The sequence below is a fragment of the Lutra lutra genome, chromosome 7, assembly GCF_902655055.1.
Source record: "Lutra lutra chromosome 7, mLutLut1.2, whole genome shotgun sequence".
NCBI lineage: Eukaryota > Metazoa > Chordata > Mammalia > Carnivora > Mustelidae > Lutra > Lutra lutra.
The window spans coordinates 94,026,264-94,048,279 of record NC_062284.1 but is presented as its reverse complement, the minus strand read 5'-3'; the positions used below and the strand labels follow the sequence as shown (position 1 = coordinate 94,048,279).

The window sequence follows — 22,016 nt, the reverse complement described above, 5'->3', positions numbered from 1 at the left end:
GGTTCAGAAAACATCACACTTCTTGGGGAAACAGCTCAAAATAAACATGCCATTGCAAGTATAACGTTGCATTCAGACTATGATGCTCTCAAGAACAAAACGTTTCTTTCTCATTTTCAAATATCTGGCTGCCAGAGAAAACTAAAAGCGCTCTCAAAAGCACTCGGAAAGCTGTTTCTTCGGACAAGTAACAGACCACCACCAGCTCTCAAACTAGTAGCGGAGGAGGGTAGCTGAGAAAGGCCAAACTTAATAAAACGCAAGAGCGCAGGAGAACGCAAGTGACGTCTGACGTAGGCCTTCCTGCCGCAGAGCATAACGGGAGGAGCGGCGAAACGCGCTAGGGGCGCGCGACTTCTGAAAACGAAACGGATTCTTCTGCAGCGGCGCTTTGGGTACTCTTGGCAGCTTGGGGTTACCCTCCTTTTGTGGAAACAGCATTGTCTGCGCGGTAGGGGCCACCCCCAGTTTTTTCGAGTCACTCAGTGACGCAGTTCCTGAGAGCGCCAATAAGGGGCTGGCTGGAGGGCGGGTTCTTCAAATTTGAATTCCCAAACTGTTGTGGGTGTCGGGGAACCTCGCGGAGGAAGTGAGGGTCACCTGAGGCTCGGCTGCGGGGCCTGGAGCTGACTTGGGTGGGAGGCGCGAGCCCTGGGATCGCCCAACCCACGCGAAGCCAAGCCCGGACTGCCGCCTTCTAGCCCTGTCAGGCTCTTCACGCAAGGTATGAACTCCTTCCACCGACCCCCTCGCCTCCTGCCACCGGTCCCCTCTGACGCTGAGAGTCCCAGCCTCTCAGCGTTTTCACCCCTCGTGGGCTTTTGTACATTTTTTGCTTGGGGGGGGGGGGGTCTCACAACTGCTCATTCGTTGCGTGCATAGTTGTTACTTGTCTACTATCGTTCAGGTTCGTTTCGATGGTGAACGCTCTAAGCCTTTGTTCTAAAATCACTCATAGTAAAACAAACAAACAAACAAACAAAACAAAACAAAAACCCCTTTACTTTAAGAGTGGTTTGTGTGCATCACTGCCCTTGGACCCTAAGATCCACGGTGCTGTAGAAACAGTTGATCCATCGAGCTCAAGATTTCTTCTGGTTTAATTACACATCGGTTACAAACATACCTAGATGTTAATAAAATTATTTAGAAAATGGTGAGCCCCTTCATCCTACTCTTCAAAGTTAAACACTATTCACAATTTGGTACACTTCCAGACTTTTTTCCCTATGCTTATGCTCATGTGTTTTACAGAAATGAGATTGTACGTCCTCTTCTATTCTTTCCTTTTTTTAAAATTTAATATATCCTAGCTATTTTCTGTGTCAGTACATATACGGGAATATATCTTTTTACTGAATAAATAGAATTCAACTCCGTGGATGTAGCAGAATTTCGTCCTGTAGTGGTGGAGATCTAAATTGTTTGTAATAATTTGTCCAGTACTTCAGTGAACTGTATAGTGCTTGTTTAGGAACTTGGGCCTTGAACTCAGACTTAGGTCCTGCTCTTAATCATGGTCAGTGTGACCTTGGGCAGGTTATTTAACTACCTGTCTGTACCTTAGTTTCCCCATCTTTAAAACTCTCCAGAATTGCTGTAAGGTTATGTAGTATCTGACTACATGCAATAAATATTGACTGTTAACTACCACTTATATATTTGCATCCTTAATGTAGTTGTTTCTGTAAGAAAAAAATTTAGAAGTGGAATTTCTTGGTCAATAGCATACACACCTATATTTTGAAATTGATCTTTTCCAGTCTGATAAGCAAAAAGTCCCACTGTTTAAATTTGTATCTCTTTGTTTATTAGTAAAATGAAGTGTCATTTGACTCACTGAGTGGCTTTTCGTGCGCTTTATTAATTGCCTTTCACGCCTTTTGGCCCTTTTCTGTGTTGATCATTTTCTTAAAATTGATTCATTTGGTCACTTTGAATGTTATTTCTAGTAATTGAGTTGAATCACTTCCTTTATTATGTCCAGTGCTGGGGGGGTTTTGTTTGTTTGTTCCCCTCCTCCAAGTGTATATGCCAGTTAACTTAAAATTCCCCTCATTTTTTTCTCATCTCCACCTCCCAGTCCCAGTTTATTCATTTTTTTTTCCAGTTTATTCATTTTTGATCTTGAGAGTTTAAAGTGAACCACTAATGAGTACTTTAACTCTCAGCACAGGATTCCTATCACTAGCATATTGCCAAACACATAAATCTATGCATTATTGGTATATATTTACTGAATTAAAATTCTGTGGAAGAATTCAGTAGTTTTTGTGTCACAGGACTAGATTGCCAAGATAGCCTTCTTTGTCAGCTCTTGTTATTAAGGAAAATTTCCTTTTTTTGTCTTATAAATTATTGGATAAGATACTATTTGTGTATGAATTTTTAACTTGCATACTTCTCACACAGGTTACTTAAAGATACTTGATTTCTTTGATCTGACTACATTTGTATTTTCTGTGGTACACTTTTTATGTTTATATGATGTCAAAGACTGATTAGAATAGTTATAAATTTAGCAAAAGAGATGCAGCAAGTTGAAACTAGTAAGTTCCAAGCATCTTGGGTGGAAACGTTTTATTTATTTACCAAGTATTACAAAATACAACTATATGGCTCACCACCTAGAATCTTAATTATAGGTGTGGTAAGTAAAATATATTTATAAAAGCAAGCTAAAACAAGTTTAAGACCATGTATGCTCAAATACATGATTTCCGCTAAAAATTCTAAATAGTGTTAATTTCTTTTAAATCATAATGAGTATGATTTACTTTAATTTGAGGGTTTTTCAACTAAAAACTAAAATTGTTCAGCGGCATAACAAAACCAGAACTGGGAATTATTTAAAAATAGAATGAATCTTTCAGCTTTCATTAGGTTGTATCATCATAGCTGCTGCCTTAAAATTTAAGTGCTGAAAAGGAAAAGTGATGTTTGTGAAATTTAATCTTTTAGAGTCTAATATAGTGCCATATGTGAATGTGATTTAATGCTTTTTGAAGCAAATAATAGATTGAAACCTCTAGGACTTGAGGTTCAAGTATGTTAAAAATCAGATACTCAAAATTCAATTTTTATAGTTACTAAGTAGATGATTTTGTGAATACTGTTTTTTCTAGAGAAGTAAATTTAAAGACCAAACTGCTCATCTAAAATAATAATAAAATGAGTCTTTAACAAAAACATAAAACCTTAGATTTGTGAGCTATAGATTATCCAGTGTTGTTATGAACCAATTTTACCTTTTAATTAGAATAATATTATTATTGAAAGCAAATAAATTTTTTTGTAAAGCATTATAAAGGTTGATTTCACATTAAACTACAGGTTCCTCTGGGCCCCTGCTGAAGGTCTACCACCCTGAACATTGTGTTTAACTGACCTATCTGTTAGAGAAAATTTGTTTCTACTGTTTATCAAGATGATTACAACACCTTTGAAACACCCAGAAATTCATTTGTCTTCGGAGACCTCTTCTCCAAGAAGGAATATGCCCATGCAAGCAATCTTTTTTGACAGCATTCCTGCAGGCACACTTACTCCTGTGAAAGATTTGGCAAAATATCAGAACCCCTTTTTAACGTTGAATGACTATAAAAAGAATAATTTCCTAAAAATGACAAATTTTAATAATAAAAATATATTTCATTCCACCATGCTAGCAGAGGCTACCACCTCTAACAGCTCTCTTGATATCAGTGCTATAAAGCCCAACAAGGATAGATTTAAAAATAAAATAAACTATGAATCACCAGGAAAAATATTTCAAAGAATGAAAGAAAAAGTACTGCGTGACAAGCAAGAACAAGCATCAGGAAACAGGAGTTTGTTGGAACCACCAAAAAGTGAAAAGAAAATTTTCACTCCTAAAGGAGCTGAGAAAAGACTATTGCAGTATACCTACGTCTGTGACGAAAAGGAAAACAACAAATCATCCCAATCAGATAACAGTTCACCAAAAGGTCAGTTTTATTATGTGTTGTTTGAAAAGCTATGATGTGTTGTGTTTATTGTGTCTGATACTGTTTTAGGTACTCAGGAAACAAGAGTGAACAAAATGGACAAAAATCTCAACCCTTGTGTAACTAGCTCATATTCAGGTGGTGGGAGAGACAGATTTAAAATAAGTAGTTTTTATAGTACAAAAGAAAAGTGCTATGAAAAGAAAAGGCAGAGTAAGGATGATGGGGAGAGTTGCAGTGGGTTGTAATTTTCCATTGGTGGTCAGGCTGTGGTTCAATGAGAAGATGGCATTTGAGCCAAAAAACTGAAGGAGGTGATAGATACAGACAGAATATTGGAAGAATTGAGAGGGATGATCCACACAAAGTAACAGCTGACACAAATGTCCTGGAATAGAAGGATTCCTCAAAAATTCAAGAACCAGCTATGAGATTAATAAATCATAGAGTGAGTGGACGGAAGTGGAGAAGAGAGGATGGTTACAGTCAGATAACATAGAACCTTATAGCGAATGTTTGGTGTTTTACATGAGCAAATTAAGAAGTCAGTGACCGGTTCTGAGCAGAGAAATGACAAGATCTGACTTCCATTTTTAAAATATCACTTGGCTGTGAATTTGAAATAGTGCATTTATCTAGGTGAGATAAGGTGTTGGTTTAGGTTTAGGTGGTAGCAGTGAAAATAATAAGTGGTTGGATTCTGGGTATATTTTGAAGGAAGAGCTCATAGACTGGGTGTGGAATGTAAAAGATACAAAGGTGGAGAATGTAAAGATATAAAAAGATGTATAAAGATATAAAGGATTTATATCTTATAAAGATTTTTATTTATCTTTTATATAGATATAAAAATGTAAAACCACTTCTAGGCTGTTCTTTGTTGTTTGGTTCTGGGTTTTTTGCTTGAGTATCTATAAGGATGGAGTGATTTAACTGAAATGGGATAGACAAGGTGGGGAGGAGCTCAGTAATTAAGTTTTTTGTACGTTAATTTTTATATATCTGTTAAAAATTGAAGTGTAGATGTGATTAGGTTGTTGAAAAAATTTAGTTGAGATTTAAGGAAGTGGTCCAGATGAGAAAAATGACATTTGGGAATCATTAGCACCTAAATGATGTTTGAAGAGACTAAATGAGATCAAAGAGTAAGTGAAGAAAGAGAAAACATTCAAGGATGAGTCCTAAGGCACCCCAAAATTTAGAAGTTAAGAATAAACAAAACACAAGAAGTCAAGGAGGAAGAAAAACCAGAAGTGATACTTTGGAAGCCAGCGTCTTTCACTGTATCTAATGCTGCTGATCAGTTAAGTAAGATGAAGGCTGAGATTTAACCATTGGATTTAGCAACATGGAGGTCATTGGTGGCTTTGACGAGGGGATTTAGTGGAGTGATCGGATCAAAAACATGATTCAAAAGGGTTCAAGAGAGAATGTGAAGGAGAGAAATTGACAGTGGTAAGTATAGACAACTCTTTGAAGGGAGCAAAGAAATATGGGAGGTACGGTTTTAAAATATTTTAGTTTTGGGGTGGCTGGCTGGCTCAATCTGTAGAGTGTACAGCTCTCAGTCTTAGGGTTGTTGAGTTCTAGCCCCATGTTGGACCTGAAGCCTACTTAAAAATATATACATATATTTTTAATATACATGTATATGTATTGTCTTTAATGTATAGTGAAAGATCATTTTTGTATGCTATTGGGAATAATCCAGTAGGGAAAGAAAAACTAAAATTGGTAGTATGATAAACTTGAGTAGTTAAGAGGGAACAGAATCTATAAGTGGAAGTTTTGGCCTTAGCTGGGAAAATAAACATCATAAATCAAACAAGAAGATAGGCAGTGTTATAAGACTTAAGAAATGAGGTGGGGGGGGTGCCTGGGTGGCTCAGTGGGTTAAGGCCTCTGCCTTCAGCTCAGGTCATGATCCCAGGTCCTGGGATCGAGCCCCGAATCGGGCTCTCTGCTCAGCAGGGAGCCTGCTTCCTCCCCTCTCTCTCTCTGCCTGCCTCTCTGCCTGCTTGTGATCTCTCTCTCTCTCTGTAAAATAAATAATAAAATCTTTAAAAAAAAAAAAAAAAGAAATGAGGTGGGCAATAAAGTCATCAGCTGAAAGTGAGCATGGGACACTGGCATTAAAATTTGAGGAGGTGGAGGTTTAAATAATACAGGTAAGTGGTCTAGGCCTAAATTTGATTTCTAGTGCAACATTAACGACCTACTTGAGACTTGTGAGCATGAACTTAAATGAGATCAGTCAATGTGATTATGAGTTTTCCTTTAGCCCTATTTAGCTGCATGGGTGCTGCTGGGGTATAGGTAGGGAGTTGGATTTTATCAGGATTGTAATTTTATCAAATAGGATGAAGAGGACAAAGGAGTTGAGATGTGTATATAAAGGGACCATGAAATTTAAGTTAGTTACAAAGAAAAGGGGACCTAAAGGAGATAAGGAAGTGTGAAGAGTGAAGAAGTGTTAGGTATTATTAAGATAGTAATTGGATTTGAGAGAATGATCTGGAAAGATAGAATGATCAGAATTTGGGACATTTGAAATAGAGACTTTAATGAGTTGCAGTAATTGATAAACATATTTTACATGCACTATCTCATATAATCCTTTCAGCAGACACTATGGGTAGATGCTAATTTAAAAGTCTGGGAAACTGGGCTTACAAAGAGGTTATGTCTGCGCTATGTCTCACGGGGAATAAGTGATGTGCTGAGAATTAATACAAGTACTTACTGGAAAGTGCATGCTCTTTATTATACAGTAGACTGGATATATTGTTGTATTTCAAAGACAGTGATCTATTTTGATACAAAAAGCAGAGTTTCTAAGGGAGTTTAGGATGGAGGTAGGGGAGTACACAAAATATGTTTCATACAGTTTGGGAGAAAAGGAGAGAAGCAAATAATGCACGGTAAAGCATGTTTTATTTGTTAAGTGGAATTAGAGAGGGAGAAAGAAGTAACACTGCTTTGAGAATCTGATGACTCTTTTCCCAGAAAATGCACATACATAGAAACACAAATTTTGTGTGTAATTTCAGAGACCTTTTGGAGAATCTGCATGGACTTTGTACTCTAAAATAAATGACCAGATTCTATAGCATGTTATATCTGATTGAATTACCTACTTGCCTTTACTCCTTTGCCATGCCATTTCTAGTAGAATGAGTTAAAGAAATAGGAACTTGCCCTTCTTTTATGATACGCATCAATATAATAAAGTCCTTATATTAAAATTTTTAAAGCTGAAGCTGCATATTTACTAAAGCATAATCATTACCAATTTTTGTCAGAATATTTGAAATTAAACATATAAAATAATTCAGTTTTTCCTCCAATTTTAAGTCTATTACCTCCCCTTTTTGTGTGAAAGAAACTCATGTCTACCTTTAAGAAGTAAAACTATCTAGGATATAAAGCAGAATAAAATGTAACCAATTCTTTTAGTTCCTACTTATCTAATAGATAAGCCTACCAGATTTTTGTCTTTGAAGTTCTACTAAAGAGATGTCAAAGGCGTATAAATTATGGTTATGTGTGCTTTTGAGTCACAACGTGGCAACTCTTAATGTACAAGCTACACCTTTTCAACTGTTCTTTCACGTTTTAGAAATTTATAGCAACCAGAAGCAGAATCAGAATTTTTAAGACTGGATGGCGCTTCATATATAATTTTAAGATAGACCTCTCTGATTTTTGGCAGCACCAGATTTTATTCCAGATCACTAAACTTTTAAGTTCAGTAATAAACTTTCGTGTAGAGCTGGCAACTTATAACATGGAGAGTTTTTAAAAAATTCTTTCTCAGCATGCTATAGATACAGAGAATGTGATAAAAGCATGAGAAGATAAAAAGGGAAATGTAACTCATATGTTACAGAAGTATACTATATTGACCTAATCATTATTGAACATAAGTAAATGACATTTTTTTCTTCTCAGTGACTAATAAAATTCAATTTCCTTTCTTTAAAAAAACAAAAAACAAAACTCAACCTCAATGCAAGAAGTTCCTCTAGAATCATCAAATACTACTTTCCTTATGAAAAAGTAAAAGATTCAATGTCAGCAGGAAAAGAAAGCATCTCTACATAATTTAACTTATGGTAAAGTGTTTTTTGTTTTGTTGAATGTTCTAGATAATTATTCTCCCTGTGTAGGCATCCCTTTCAGAGAAAGACTGGGCCAAAGGGTGGAACATTCCTAACCTGAACGCTTTTTAATATAAATAGTTCGATATTATTCTGTTTCTCTCTTTTAATTTCATATGGTTCTTCTTTAAATTTTGTTTGATCTTGTATTTTTTACAGAGGTTCCATTTCTGAATCAAGAACATGAAAATGTTTCAGCTGCTGGATTCTCAAACAAAGCATTACCTAGAGCTCAGTTGGCTAAACAAATTCTTCACTCAAAGGAGAATACATTTGTAACCACTAAGTCTAAAAAGGACACCGTTGTTTTGGAAGGCGTTGATTCTGTCATTGAAAAATCCCAAAATTCTACTTTTGAGACTCTAAATACTGACTGTGTTCCTGTTAAAAATGATGGCCGGTCAGTGGTTTCTGATGGTAAGATACCGACAGAAAGGACTTCACAACAGGAAATTAAGGAAGGAAATGAGAACACAATACCCAGAGAGACTGATGTCCTGGGTTCCATGAATGATACATGTAAAATTGTGCTTGCAACTCCAAGATTTCATATAACAATACCTCGGAAATCAAAAAGAAATGCTTCAAATCATTCTCCTCCAAATACACTTCAAACTCTTACAAATGAAGTTAAAAAGAATAAGGTAGGACAACTTAAGACAGATTTACATTTATGTTCTTACCCTCATTCTTCAAAAGCTGAGCTCAAGCTCTCATTAAGAATAGGTTCATTTTTGTTTGTTTGTTTTATTATTTAGTGTCAAGGCATTGTGCCTAGTGAAAAGAGCAGTGGATTGAAAGTAAGAGAAACCAAGTGTTTTAACCTTGCTCTGTTACTAGTTGTATAATCTTCAACAATTTACTTACTCCCTTTGGGAATGAACACTGACTTCCTTGCTATTCTTAATTTTTTTTTCCCCTGATTCTTGGGGCACTATTAACTGCAATTAAAATAGAAGGGGATTATAGCTTCTGAAGACTTGAGAATTTTTCCCATTTTAAAGTAATACAGAGTGATCAATAAAACACTTTAGGCTATCACACTATGTTGCATTAGGATAATTCTCTGAAAGAAGTGGAATGGAATATAAGTTCAAGGAAAAAGATACAACTTAAATTTTCCAATTGTTAAAGGTTTGTCCATAAATTTTTTAAAGGATGATAGTGGTATTTAAATTCCATCTAAATTTGAGGGGCACCTTGGGGTGCCTGGGTGGCTCAGTGGGTTAAATTTGAGGGGTACCTGGCTGGCACAGTAAAGCATGTAACTCTTGATCTTGAGATTGCAAATTCAAGCCCCCTGTTGGAAGTGTGATGTAATAGTTATAGTTTTGGGTTGTTTTTTTTTTTTCCTTTGAGATTTAATTTTAGAGAGCGTGCATGAGGGGTGGGGATGTTTTGCAGACAGAAAAGGAAAGAATCCTCAAGCAGACTCCTTGCTGAGTGTGGAGCCCAATGTGGGGCTCAATCCCAGGACCCCAAGATCATGACCTAAGCCAAAATCAAGAATCCGATGCTCAACCAACTGAGCCGCCGAGGTGCCCCCGTAATAGTTATAGTTCTATATCTCAGTGTATTCTTTGGAAATTGCATTATTTGCAAATATTTAGACTTGATGAAGATTTTTGGATGTTGCTTTAAAAATGTATGAGGTGGGTTGAGCAAAAAGTTTGAAGACAACTGTAATGTGAGATCCCACATACTAATTCTGTCATTGCTACAGTGCTGTTTATCTTATTTACTACAAGAAGACCAAGCCTTCCAAGACTCTTACCTGTATACAGTTCTGTATATGCCCTAGTTCTGACCCAATCTGTTTCTCATCTCCAAACATTGCATTGTACCCTCTTGAACTAAAGGTGTATCATCAGCAAAATGTTAAATTCTCAATTTTCTGTGAACATTTCTTAACCTTGCTCTAACCAAAATACAGCTTCTTTTCTTAAATAGTGGCTCTTTTTTCTCCCATATCTCATATTGTTGGCCTAAAGATGATATAATGTATCGCTTTTGTTCCTCATTACTATTTCAGGCCATTTTCCTTCCTTTTCTCTAATACATCCCCTCCCACCTTCTTTGAAGCAAGTGCTATAGCTCTTTTAACTTTATCACTCCCTGTAACTCCTTGTAGTCCTATATAATACAACTTGCTAGTCATAACCTTGCATTACTATTAAAGTGTTTAATGCCTGTTACTTTTTCTTCTGCTACTACTTCTGTCATCAACTCTGGTGACACTGACATCCATAGAGATGATCCATCCAGCCTTCTTGAATTCTTGATCTTAAATTACCTTTTCCTTAACCATTACCGTCTACCCTAGTCATACTCATACCTTGTCTTTGCCAGTACATGCTCCAGATTCTCACTTTCAAGCATCCTGCTCACACAGACTCCTGCCTTTCCAGATCATTCTACCCCTAGCACTCTTCCCTCTCCCTCACCATGAATACTCCACCTTACTAAGTTAATCCTTTAGACCATAAGTGCTCTTCTTTCCTCATCTTGTTCTTTACCTTACAGATTCCATGATCCCATCATTTTAGCCATCACTTTGATTTAACTGTCAGGACTCTATTGCTTTTCTTTCCATTCTCATTCTTTTTTTTTTTTTTTTTTAAGATTTTGTTTATTTATTTATTAATTAGAATGAGAGAAAGCGGGACGCCTGGGTGGCTCAGTGGGTTAAGCCGCTGCCTTCGGCTCAGGTCATGATCCCAGGGTCCTGGGATCGAGTCCCACATCTGGCTCTCTGCTCGGCAGGGAACCTGCTTCTCTCGCTGCCTCTCTGTCTGCTTGTGTGTACTCGCTTGCTTGCTCTCTCTCTCTCTCTCTGGCAAATAAATAAAATCTTTAAAAAAAAAAAAAAAGAATGAGAGAAAGCATGAGAGAGGAGAGGATGAGAAGGAGAAGCAGACTTCCTGCTAAAGTGGGAGCCTGATGCAGGACTGATCCTGGGACTTAGGGATCATGACCTGAGTTGAAGGCAGTCGCTTAATCAACTGAGCCACCCAGGTGCCCCTTCCTCTGTTCTCTTTTGACAAAGTTGGGATCCTAGTTAAATTTCACTCATATACCTAAGAAATATCAGGTGGGGGCACCTGGGTGGCTCAGTTGGCTGAGCATCCATCTTTTGGTTTTGTCTCCAGTGTAATCTCAGAGTTGTGAGATTGAGCCCTAGGTGGGGCCCTGAGCTCAGTGGGGAGTCTGTTTAAGACTCTCCCCCTCTGTCTCTCCTTCTCCTCTTTCTCTAAAAATAAATAAATCTTTAAAAAAATATGACTGAAATGAAATGCACAACCACACTGGTCTCATTTTAAATTTGACAGCAAACCTTAAGGGGGCTCTCAGTATAAACATCAGTCCTGCTACACTTCACTTGTTAATCCACCTCATACTCTAACTTTCCTAGAATAGTTTCCCTGCTTTTTCTCTCTTAAAACCTCCAAATCTGGGGCGCCTGGGTGGCTCAGTGGGTTGAAGCCTCTGCCTTCGGCTCAGGTTATGATCCTGGGGCCCCGGGATCGAGCCCCTCATCGGGCTCTCTGCTCAGCAGGGAGCCTGCTTCCTCCTCTCTCTCTGCCTGTCTCTCTGCCTACTTGTGATCTCTGTCTGTCAAATAAAATAAATTAAAAAAAAAAAAAAAAAAAACCCTCCAAATCTCCTCTCTCTTCCCCATTCCCAAATTATTGAACCTCATGTTCCCATTACCAAATCCACCAATCTCCTGGCTGTTCTATCCACGTATTCTGCTTCCCCTTCTCTTATAATGGATGAACAGTTTGTGCTCCCTTTTCAAGGCCAATTCACTTCCTCTTACCACCTATAGAACTTTGTCCCTCTAATTATCCCCTCAGTTGTTTTCTGTCTTCTGGAAAATTTCCATTAGCATATAAATGTGCTGAAACATGGCCTGCATTTAAAAAAAAAAATGCAAAGAAAAAGTCCACCTTCCTGTTACTTCCTATCCCATTCCAACTGTAACCCCATCTTTTTGTTTCCATTTACTGTAAAACACCTTGATAGAGGTATATATATTCACAGTTTTTGTTCTTACTCTTTCTGAAATATATTCTACTTTGGGCATTCATAAATCGCTCTGTGAAGATTGCCCTTTTTAGGTTCACCAGTGATCTCTATGTTACCAAACCAGTAATTATTATTTCTTATTATTCTGTTGCGGACAAGGGTTTAACACAGTGAATCAAAACATCCTTCTTAAAACATTGTATTGTTTTCTCTATTGAATTCCATGATACCTCAATCTTGATTTTCTACTGTCTCACTGGCCATTCTTCTCATTCCAGTTTGCTCCTTCCTCTTGTCACAATCTATAATACTGGAATTCCCCAGAATTAGTCCTTGAAACTGATTCTCTAGTGCCTGCACACACTCTAAAGACTGGATTATCCAGTGCTGTAGCTTTACATTCCATTTCTTTACTGATAGTTACTAAATATATATCTCCAGTCCAGAACATTCTCCTAAACCCCACAGTCACATATTCAATTGTCTATAGGACTTCTCCATTGATATTTAATAGGCATCTCAGATTTAATATGTCTAAAATGATTTCTTCCCCCAAAAACTTCTCTCAGCTGTGTCCCATACTGGTACATAGTAATACCATTCCCCCAAATTTAACTTAGGTTAAAATTTCAGATTTGTTTGAGACTCTTGTTTTTCTGTCATACTCCACTCCAGACTGTGAGGAAATCCTGTTGGCTCTTCTGTCCTAAATCTGGCCACTTCTCACTACTCAGTCACTACCTTAGTCCAGGGTACCATAAATTCTTGGATTACTATAATAGCTTAATGGTCTCCTTGCTCCCCGCTGTTGTTCTCTCTCTCCATTCTGTTTTACAGACAGCCAGAATCACCATTTTTTCTTCTTTTCTTTTCTCTTTCTTTCTTTCTTTCTCTCTTTCTTTCTTTCTTTCTCTCTCTCTTTCTTTTTTAAGATTTTTTGTTTACCCTAGAGGAAAAGAGAGCATGTGCACAAGCAGGGGAAGGGGGAAAGGGAGAGAGAGAATCTTTAAGCAGACTCCTCGCTAAGCATGTAGTCCCACACAAGGCTCGATTCCAGGACCCTGAGATTATGACCTGAACCAAAATCAAGAGTCTGACATTTAGCTAACTGAGTCTCCCAAGTGCCCTGGCAGAATCTTTATACAGTTCATTTTCTACCCAGTAACTCCTTAAAATATTAAATCATGTCTCCACTCTGCTCAGAATCCTCCAGTAACTTTTTATCTTTTTATCTTAAGAGAAAACCCTAAGCCTTTACCGTCTTTTACAGGACTCTACATAATTCGTAATCCTTGACATGCCTAATCTCATCTCTCACTCCCCTCTGTTGCTTTCTTGCTTATTCAAGCTGCTGTGCCCTCTATGCTATCTACTTGGGGACTTTGTACCTGTTCCCTTTGCCTGGAAGAATGTATTCCCAGGTAACCCATATGTCCTATCCCTTACTTTACTCAGTTTTCTGTTCCAAGACCTTCCCTATCATATATAAGTAAGCATGTCTTGTACTTATTTTTGATAATTATCACTGCCAGACATTATTTGTCCATTTGTTTGGATATAACCACCACCACTCCACTTGCTTCTACACATCGACCCCTCAGCCCCTGTGAGCGCACAGTAGCATACACACACACACACACACCAGTGTTTGCTGTAATAGGGCAGCCATTTTGTTTCTTGCTGAATCCCAATGCCTAACAGTGCCTGGCATATAGTACAGGTCAAGAATATGCTGAATGAATATGAATGCACATTTTGATATTTTATGTAAGCAGGATGGTACAAGATTCTGGAGCCAGAATTCCCAGATTTGTAACCAATCTGTGCCCCTAACTAGCTATGTGTGACATGGGCAAGTTATTTAACTTGACTCTACAGTTACTTTATCTATAAAATGAGGAAAATATTACCTGCCTCCTCGTGTTAGGAGGATAACATGAGTCATTGAATCTAAAATACTTGGAACATTGCCTAGTATTAATTTTTTTTTAAATATTTTTAGAAGATTTTATTTATTTATTTGACAGCGAGACACAACGAGAGAGGGAACACAGCAGGGGGAGTGGGAGAGGAAGAAGCAGGCTTCCCGCGGAGCAGGAACCCCGATACAGGGTTCCATCCCAAGACCCTGGGATCATGACCAGAGCTGAAGGCAGATGTTTAATGACTGAGCCACCCAGATGTCCCTTATTTTTTATTTTTAACATCATCTCCCATCTGACTGTCCTTGATCTTAGATAGTTCCAAATGTCCAAGTATTAAAAATGAAAAAGGAATTTCATTGCCTATTTGTAATTGAGGAAAAAATAAAATAAAAATAAACATAACTGAGGAAAAGTGCAATAAATAGAAGGACCTTCCATTTTAGCATCTTTTTCTGTCTCACCATAAAACTACCACTGAAGAACTTGTCTTTATAAATTTATAATTTTTTGTATGTAAACTAAATGGCTACTCAAATTAGTTATGACTTTTGCTGAATTTCTCATCAGAAATAGTTTAGTGTTGTTACATAGTAGAAGCAATTTCTCAACACACACATTCACAGAAATTTTCCTCTACAGTAGGATTTTGTCCTAAAATAATTCTCTGAGCTGTTTAGATATTTGCTCTGGATTAGACTGCTGTGAAATATAGATTATTAGTAATCACCTTTGTAGTTTAAAGAAAATTAAAAAATTCAAAACCAAATTTGCAGAAAAAAAATGCTATATTTTTTTAGGATAAGAATGATGGTAGAGTATATACTACATAGCTGACTCTTATATAAGTCAGGTCTTTTGTCTTTAATGGATACCTTAGAATTTTAGGTGATTTTTTTTTCTCCAGTGGTTGAGATATTTGATATAAGAATATTTGACGTAGAACTGATTCTGGATTGGACAAAAAATTATGCATTACAACTTCCAATCTTCCTCTTTTCTGTTTTCATTGTATATGAGAGTCTCTACCTTGTTACTATTTAAAATAGAATGTGGTTCTTACATAGATGAGCACTAAGTATATGAGTTTTTTCTTTTTATATGATGTAAATTGATTTTGTAATGTTTTTGCTACAAGTAACACAGGAAATATATACTTCATTTTATGCTGATAGGTGGTCCAGCTACAAGAATGGATGATTAAAATCATAAATAATAATACCGCTATATGTGTAGAAGGAAAATTGACGTAAGTATAACATTTCAGTATTTTAATAAAATTTATAAGTATATAAGAGCTGGAAGGACAAACAAAGACTTTGTAAGAAGGTTACAAACTGAAGCCAGAAAAGTAAAAGGACTGTGCAGAAGCTGGCTATGTTGATTATAACCAGATTTCTTGTTTTTGCCTGTTAAGTTCCTTTTAGAATAGTAACAACTCAATTTGTATACACAATGCTTTTTTTTTTTTTTTTTAAGATTTTATTTACTTATTTGACAGACAGGGATCACAGGTAGGCAGAGAGGCAGGCAGAGAGAGGAGGAAGCAGGCTCCCCGCTGAGCAGAGAGCCTGTTGTGGGGCTGGATCCCAGGACTCTGAGATAATGAGCTGAGCCGAAGGCAGAGATTTTAACACACTGAGCCATCCAGGTGCCCCTCATGATGCTTTATACTTTAAAGAGCTTCTATTAAGTGGACTGGTGTTCTCTGCTTAATTATATATGGGTAGTTAATATTTACTATGTGCATTTCAGTCCAGATTCTCACATCTAAATTGGGACAACCAGATCTAAATTACTGATCCAGAAAAGGAATCAGAATTATTTAACACTTTGCCATACAACTACATATTAAATAATCATTGGCACTCTCTGGTTCTCCCTAAAGCAAAAGCGTCATCAGGTGAGTGGACTTTGCCTAATTTTGCTACTCTATTAGCACCATTTTATCTTTTTCAAAACCAGTTTCTTAGTGGTTAAAAAAATTGTAATAAAAGGTTGTCATAAAATAAGATATCACTGTTCAGGGTACTCACCTAGAAGTTTGTAAGTTACTTATTTAAAATCTGTCTTGCCCATTCTATTTCTGCTTGTCTTGGGCCGATGTCCTTAATGTCAAAGAGGTGGTCTGTGTTGGAATCGCACTCCTGCCCTCTTACCAGCTATATGACATGGGCACCTTATTATCCTTTATCAGTCTCAGTTTCTTCATCTGCACAATGATAATAATAATATTACATATTCTTTGGGTTATTTTGAATATTAAAATAGTTAATATTTGTGAGACTTGAGAACAGTGCTTTTGGAGTGCTATTTAAATGTTAAGTAAAATGAAACAAAAAAGCACAGGATCACTGTATTAAAATATGTCTGAGGTTAGTCCCATTTGACCAAATGAAAGGAACTTAACTATCATATTACCCTTAAAATTAGTGTGTTGGGTGCCTGGGTGGCTCAGTGGGTTAAAGCCTCTGCCTTCAGCTCAAGTCATGATCCCAGAGCTCTGGGATCGAGCCCCGCATGGGGCTCTCTGCTCAGCGGGGAGCCTGCTTCCTCCTCTCTCTCTCTCTGCCTGCCTCTCTGCCTGCTTGTGATCTCTGTCAAATAAATAAATAAAGTCTTTGAAAAAAAAAATTAGTGTGTTTATTACTAGTTACCTGATGAATTGGGAATGTTTATCTAATTTATCTAATACATCTATAAAATACATTTATCTAATACATCTTTATATTTTCTTTCTGTTTTATATTCCTAGCTTCATTTAAGGAAATACGAAGAGTAGATATATGGGTTAGTGATTTGATCTTGCAGTTTTGTTTTTTTTCCTAGTTGGAACTCTTTTTTTGGTATTTTCAAAAAGGAAGGTAAAAATACTTGGATGGGTAGTGAGGGTAAAAAGACAAAAAGTACTCACAGGATTAGGGGAATCCAAACTATGTAACTGCATGAAAGCTAACACAGTATAAGCCCTGACGAGAGGGACAGGAAAACATTCTTCAGAAACTTGGCATCAGTTAAGATGAAGTTGCAAGCATTGTCAGCACCATTTAGAGAAGGCCCCTGCTTCCTTGCTAATGATAAATTTTATATTAGTGGTTTGGTTTGGACACACACAGTACAGTTTCTTGTTACATACTCTGAGGATCACATTAGCCAGGCAGTTGAATTCTGCTGCAATGTTTGGCCCTCAGATGTTTATAATTAAATGGATAATATTGCTAAATGTTTGTAGAGTGCAAATTTATTACTTTTTATTATTATAAGTTTGTATAGTTACATATGTAAATTGTGATTACTGGTAAAATGTGAATATTTTGGCCTTTAATTTTCTCCTAGAGACATCACTAACATATATTGGCACAGTAATGTCATTATAGAACGGATTAAGCACAACAAACTTAGGACTTTATCAGGCAATATTTACATATTAAAAGGGATGATAGATCGAATTTCCATGAAGGAAGCAGGTAATGACTGTCATAAATTTCTTTAAATGAATCAATTAACCATATTTCTAACAGTGATACCTTTTTTTTGTTGTTGTTCTTAGGTGTTTTAAAATTATGGATCAATCAAAACAAAAAATTAAAACAGTTGGCCACATTATGTAAAACTATTTATTATATGTGTTGACTATTTTTCTCTGATTTAATCACCCTTAATAACAGTTTAAATAAGTTCAGTGATTTTTTATTTATTTATTTATTTGACAGACAGATCACAAGTAGGCAGAGAGGCAGGCAGAGAGAGACAGGAGGAGGCAGGCTCCCTGCTGAGCAGAGAGCCCGATGCGGGACTCAATCCCGGTACCCTGAGATCATGACCTGAGCCGAAGGCAGAGGCTTTAACCACTGAGCCACCCAGGCGCCCCAGTTCAGTGATTTTTAAAAAAGTCAAGTGAAATGTTGTTGTGTGAGGAACTGCTTTATAAAGCTATAATTTAGCTTCCTAGTTTGTTGAACCTGCCCAGCACAACCCCAGTCCTGTTATCTAATTTTCTGTCTATGCCTTGTACACAGTAATGTGGCTGAAGAAAAACATACCTGAGTATCTTAAAGTTTGTGATTACCAGCAACAAGTTGTGGTCTCTTGGTATTCTACCACATTTCCCTATTGCATTCTCTCCCCCATCCTCCTTGATGACTATTGCATATTTTTACAAATTTTCAATACCTTTTTTTCTCTCACAGTAGAGGTGCTGGGGGAGGGAGGGGAGCACATGAGCAATAGAAACAATCAGAAGAGAAGTTTACCATCACATCTATTGACCTGCTTGCATATATATCTGCTTTTGTTTATGAATGAACTGTTCCTGTCTGTGTCAACCTCCATTTGTACCATACTTTCCATTTTCCCTCTTTTACTCAGGGATATCACTCCAGTAATTCTCCCTTATCCTGTCAAAAACAAAAACCCTTTTAACCCCACTTATGTCAGCTACTGCTTACAACAAAAACAGCTCAGAAGATTCTAATTCCTTGAATTCTTTCTTATTTAAAAAAAAATTTCTTTAATCATGCCTTAAATCACAATTCTTTACCAAATAGCCCTTATTGGAGTTACCAATGGCCCCTACATTGCTAAATCAAGTATATGCTTATCACAGTTATTCATACTTAACCTCCTTGAAATACTTCTTTTTTTGCGTTCTGGAACACTGTATTCAGATTTTCATGCTGCCTTTCTCCCTGTTCCTTCTTAGTTTATTTGCTTATTTTGCTGTTTCTTCTTTGCCTGTAAATATAGGGTAGACTGTAGCTCTTTGTATATACATTCAATGATGTGCTTATTTCTTTGAGGCTTTAAATCTCATCTATATGGTGAGCAAATGCTGAATTTATATCTCTTACCAAAAAAACTCCCCAAGCCACTCAACTCATTTTCCATCTGCCCATTTGACATCTCCACTAGGATGTCTGCAGGCATCTCAAACTTGGTATGTCTAAAACCTGGTCTTCTCCCTATAATCTGCTTAGGTAATATTAATAGTCTTACCCCTCTTTCCTTATTTCCAGTGGCTAGCCAGAATGCTTGGAGGCATTTTGAATCTTGTCTCTTTCACACCCACATTTAGTGGGTCAGTACATCCTATTGCCATTATCTATCTCCATAATTTATTGAGAAGCCAGGCCTCTGCTGACCTCTGTGGTCCAGACCTCCGTTATCTTTTGTCTGAATCATTACAGAATCCTAACTGGTCTCATTGTTTCTTCACTTGTATTTCCAGAGACTTCTCAAAATAGCAGCTAATATTGTCCTGTTAAAGCAAGTTAAATCCTGTGGCTCCCTTGCTCAAGATTTTTCTATAGCTTCCCATCTTACCCAAAGTAAAAGAGTAGGCCCATAAAATGACCCCAAAGCCTTATCATCTTCCATGTTCCTCTACTGCCTCTATTCCCTTCTGAGTAGTCTCCTAGTACTAGCTTCTTTTCACTTCTCTCCAACCATACTAATTTTTAACATCAGGCCAGGCACACTCTTACCTCACAGACTTTTATTTCGTTCCCTTTGCTTCCAGTGTTTTAATCCCATATTGCCACATGGCTCACTCCCTCATGTCCTTCAAAGCTTTACTCAAATGATGCTGTTTCAGTGAGAACCTCATTTAAAAATGCTGCACCCTTCTTCCTCCCCCAGCATACGTATACTAGTATCCTTTCACTGACTGACTGCTTAATTTTTCTCCATAGGATTGGTGACCATCTCACAAACAAGATGTTTATTTATTGGTTTGCTTACTCTTTCACAATAAAAGTCAAGTTCCATGAAGGCAGGAATTTTTGTTTTGTTAGCTGCTGAATCCTTAATGTCTGTAGCAGTGCCTGGCACAAAGTGAGCAATAAGTGTATGTTTTTTCAATGATCTAATGAACCAATGACATGTCTTTAAAATTCTCAGCTTTTAGATAATTTTTGTTTGTTTATTGTTAAATAGGATATCCAAATTACCTCATAAGGAAGTTTATGTTTGGCTTTCCAGAAAAATGGAAAGAGCATATTGATAATTTTCTAGAACAATTAAGGTAAAGTACTTCTTAATTTTTAAAAAAGTAACTTTATTGAAATATAATTTGTATTTGATAAAATGCACCCATTTTTAGGTATAAAATTTGGGGGCTTTTACACATATATCTGTTTAATCAATTAAATTGGTTTTAACTTGTTTTTCAGGGGGGCAGGGAATGCTAGTTTTGAAGTTCTCTCTATTCCTGGATTTTTAGAAAGCAGTAATACTTTACTAGAATTTCTGTCATATGGAATAAATCTAAGAGGAAAATAACACCTTTGACATTTCAGGGAGCATCCTCATTCAAACACCATTTAAGAGGGATGTTGCTGTTAAACATGGGTGTTAAGTTCTTGGTCCTTTTTCATTCATTCCATCAATAGTTATTGTCAGTTGCTTAGCAGACGCTGTGTTGGCACAGGAAAAGCAACGAAAATTTTATTAATTCTTGCCATTAAAGGAACTCACAGGGGGTACAGTGATATAAGTTAATTAATCACAGTACCATTGTATAATTTATAATGCTGGGGTGGAGGGATGGTCCTGTGAAGAGCCAGATAAGGAAGTGTTTTTATGGGCATACTGCTATCAACTATTCAACTCTGCCTTTGTAACAGGAGAGCAACCATAGACAGTACTTTAATGAATGGATGTGGCAGTGTTTCAGTAAAATTTATTTCCAAAAATAGGCAACTGTCAGCAATATATTGTCTTGTAATTTTCTTACAATATTAGCTTAAGTAGAAAATGAAAGAGCATAGAGTAGTAAACACTTACAAGGTTTTATGATTCTTTTGATTTAAGGTGTTGTCTTTCAGTTCTTTGTGGGGGAAGAGGTAGAAGTTATAAAGGTTTAAATAATGTAAGATTAAAGATAATCTTTGCTGGGAGAGGAGCTTTATCTGAGGGACTTTATTTATATGTTCAGTTTTTTTGTTTTTGTTTTTTGAGAACAAATATTAAAGGAAAAATGCTATACTTGTTTTTAGGGCTTGTGAAAAGAAAGAGAGAAAGGCCAGACAAAAACAGAAAACGGGAAGATTTGTCCCTGATATAAAAAAATCATCAAAAAATGATGCGAGAGAAAACCAAACAGATGTCCTCCAAAAAGCCAGCACTACTTATGACATTGATTGTTGTCATTTGGGTATGTTTGCTCTTTTTTTTATCTACACTGTTTATAGTGTATTTAGTTTTTTACTTGCACTGCCCTAAAATTCTTATTTTTTAATACTTGAAAAACTACAGTGCAGTCTATTCTCTGCTTACTTCTTTAAATATCATGTTTTAGTTCATCAGAATCAAGAACACTAATAAACATGGCAATGAAAGGTGATTTTCTTTCAGTTTCCTAGACTTAAGTATTTAGGTTACCAACCCACCTTGGACCTATATTACAGATGCCTATATTTTTATATTAAATTGCATTTTTGTTAATAGACAAAACCAGTTTGCTTCCATGGAGGGAATGGCATGTTTTTTTGAGTGACCATTGCTATAAGGTAGCTGACAGAACTGTTGTATCACCTCTTTGCCAAAACTGTAATCTGCCTCATATCCCGCCCTCCCTCCTGCTGGAAAAAAAGTATGAACATTAATTTACTACTCTTTCTAGATAACATATCTTGAAAGTGAATTCTTTAATGTGGAAAGGCAGTTTATCTTCTATTTAATAATTTGTTAATATCTCCATCTTTGTACACATAGAAGTGAAAAATAGTAAGCGCAGTAGGTTGCCAGGAGCCACAGAATTAAACGCGTGCCATGGTAATTGCCAAAATAAACCACCATTAAGGCTCCCAGATGACCAAGTAAATAATACTTTTCAAAATGGAGGAGGAAATGACTTATCTAATGAGGTAAGCTTTTACTGTACACTGTGATATGTAGAGTGGTGGTGTGATGCTACTAAAAATGTTCAGGACCAAATC

At 36.7% G+C, this 22,016-nt stretch overlaps 1 protein-coding gene across 4 annotated transcripts in view; it reads left to right on the top strand.

Annotated features, from left to right (window-relative positions):
• Positions 1 to 336: 336 nt before the first annotated feature.
• MIS18BP1 (MIS18 binding protein 1) overlaps positions 337 to 22,016 on the top strand; it is a 44,717-nt gene continuing 23,037 nt past the window's right edge. For 3 of the 4 annotated variants that reach the window (XR_007128583.1, XM_047736308.1, XM_047736307.1), the window contains exons 1-8: positions 337 to 724; positions 3,334 to 3,968; positions 8,288 to 8,772; positions 15,255 to 15,328; positions 17,416 to 17,546; positions 20,014 to 20,101; positions 21,075 to 21,232; positions 21,793 to 21,944. Coding sequence is in view for 3 of the 4 variants with exons in the window: in XM_047736308.1 (XP_047592264.1) it covers positions 3,428 to 3,968; positions 8,288 to 8,772; positions 15,255 to 15,328; positions 17,416 to 17,546; positions 20,014 to 20,101; positions 21,075 to 21,232; positions 21,793 to 21,944 (1,629 nt within the window). In the remaining variant the exon portion in view is untranslated. The remainder of the gene's footprint in view (positions 725 to 3,333; positions 3,969 to 8,287; positions 8,773 to 15,254; positions 15,329 to 17,415; positions 17,547 to 20,013; positions 20,102 to 21,074; positions 21,233 to 21,792; positions 21,945 to 22,016) is intronic. The other variant, XM_047736310.1, reaches the window with a different exon arrangement.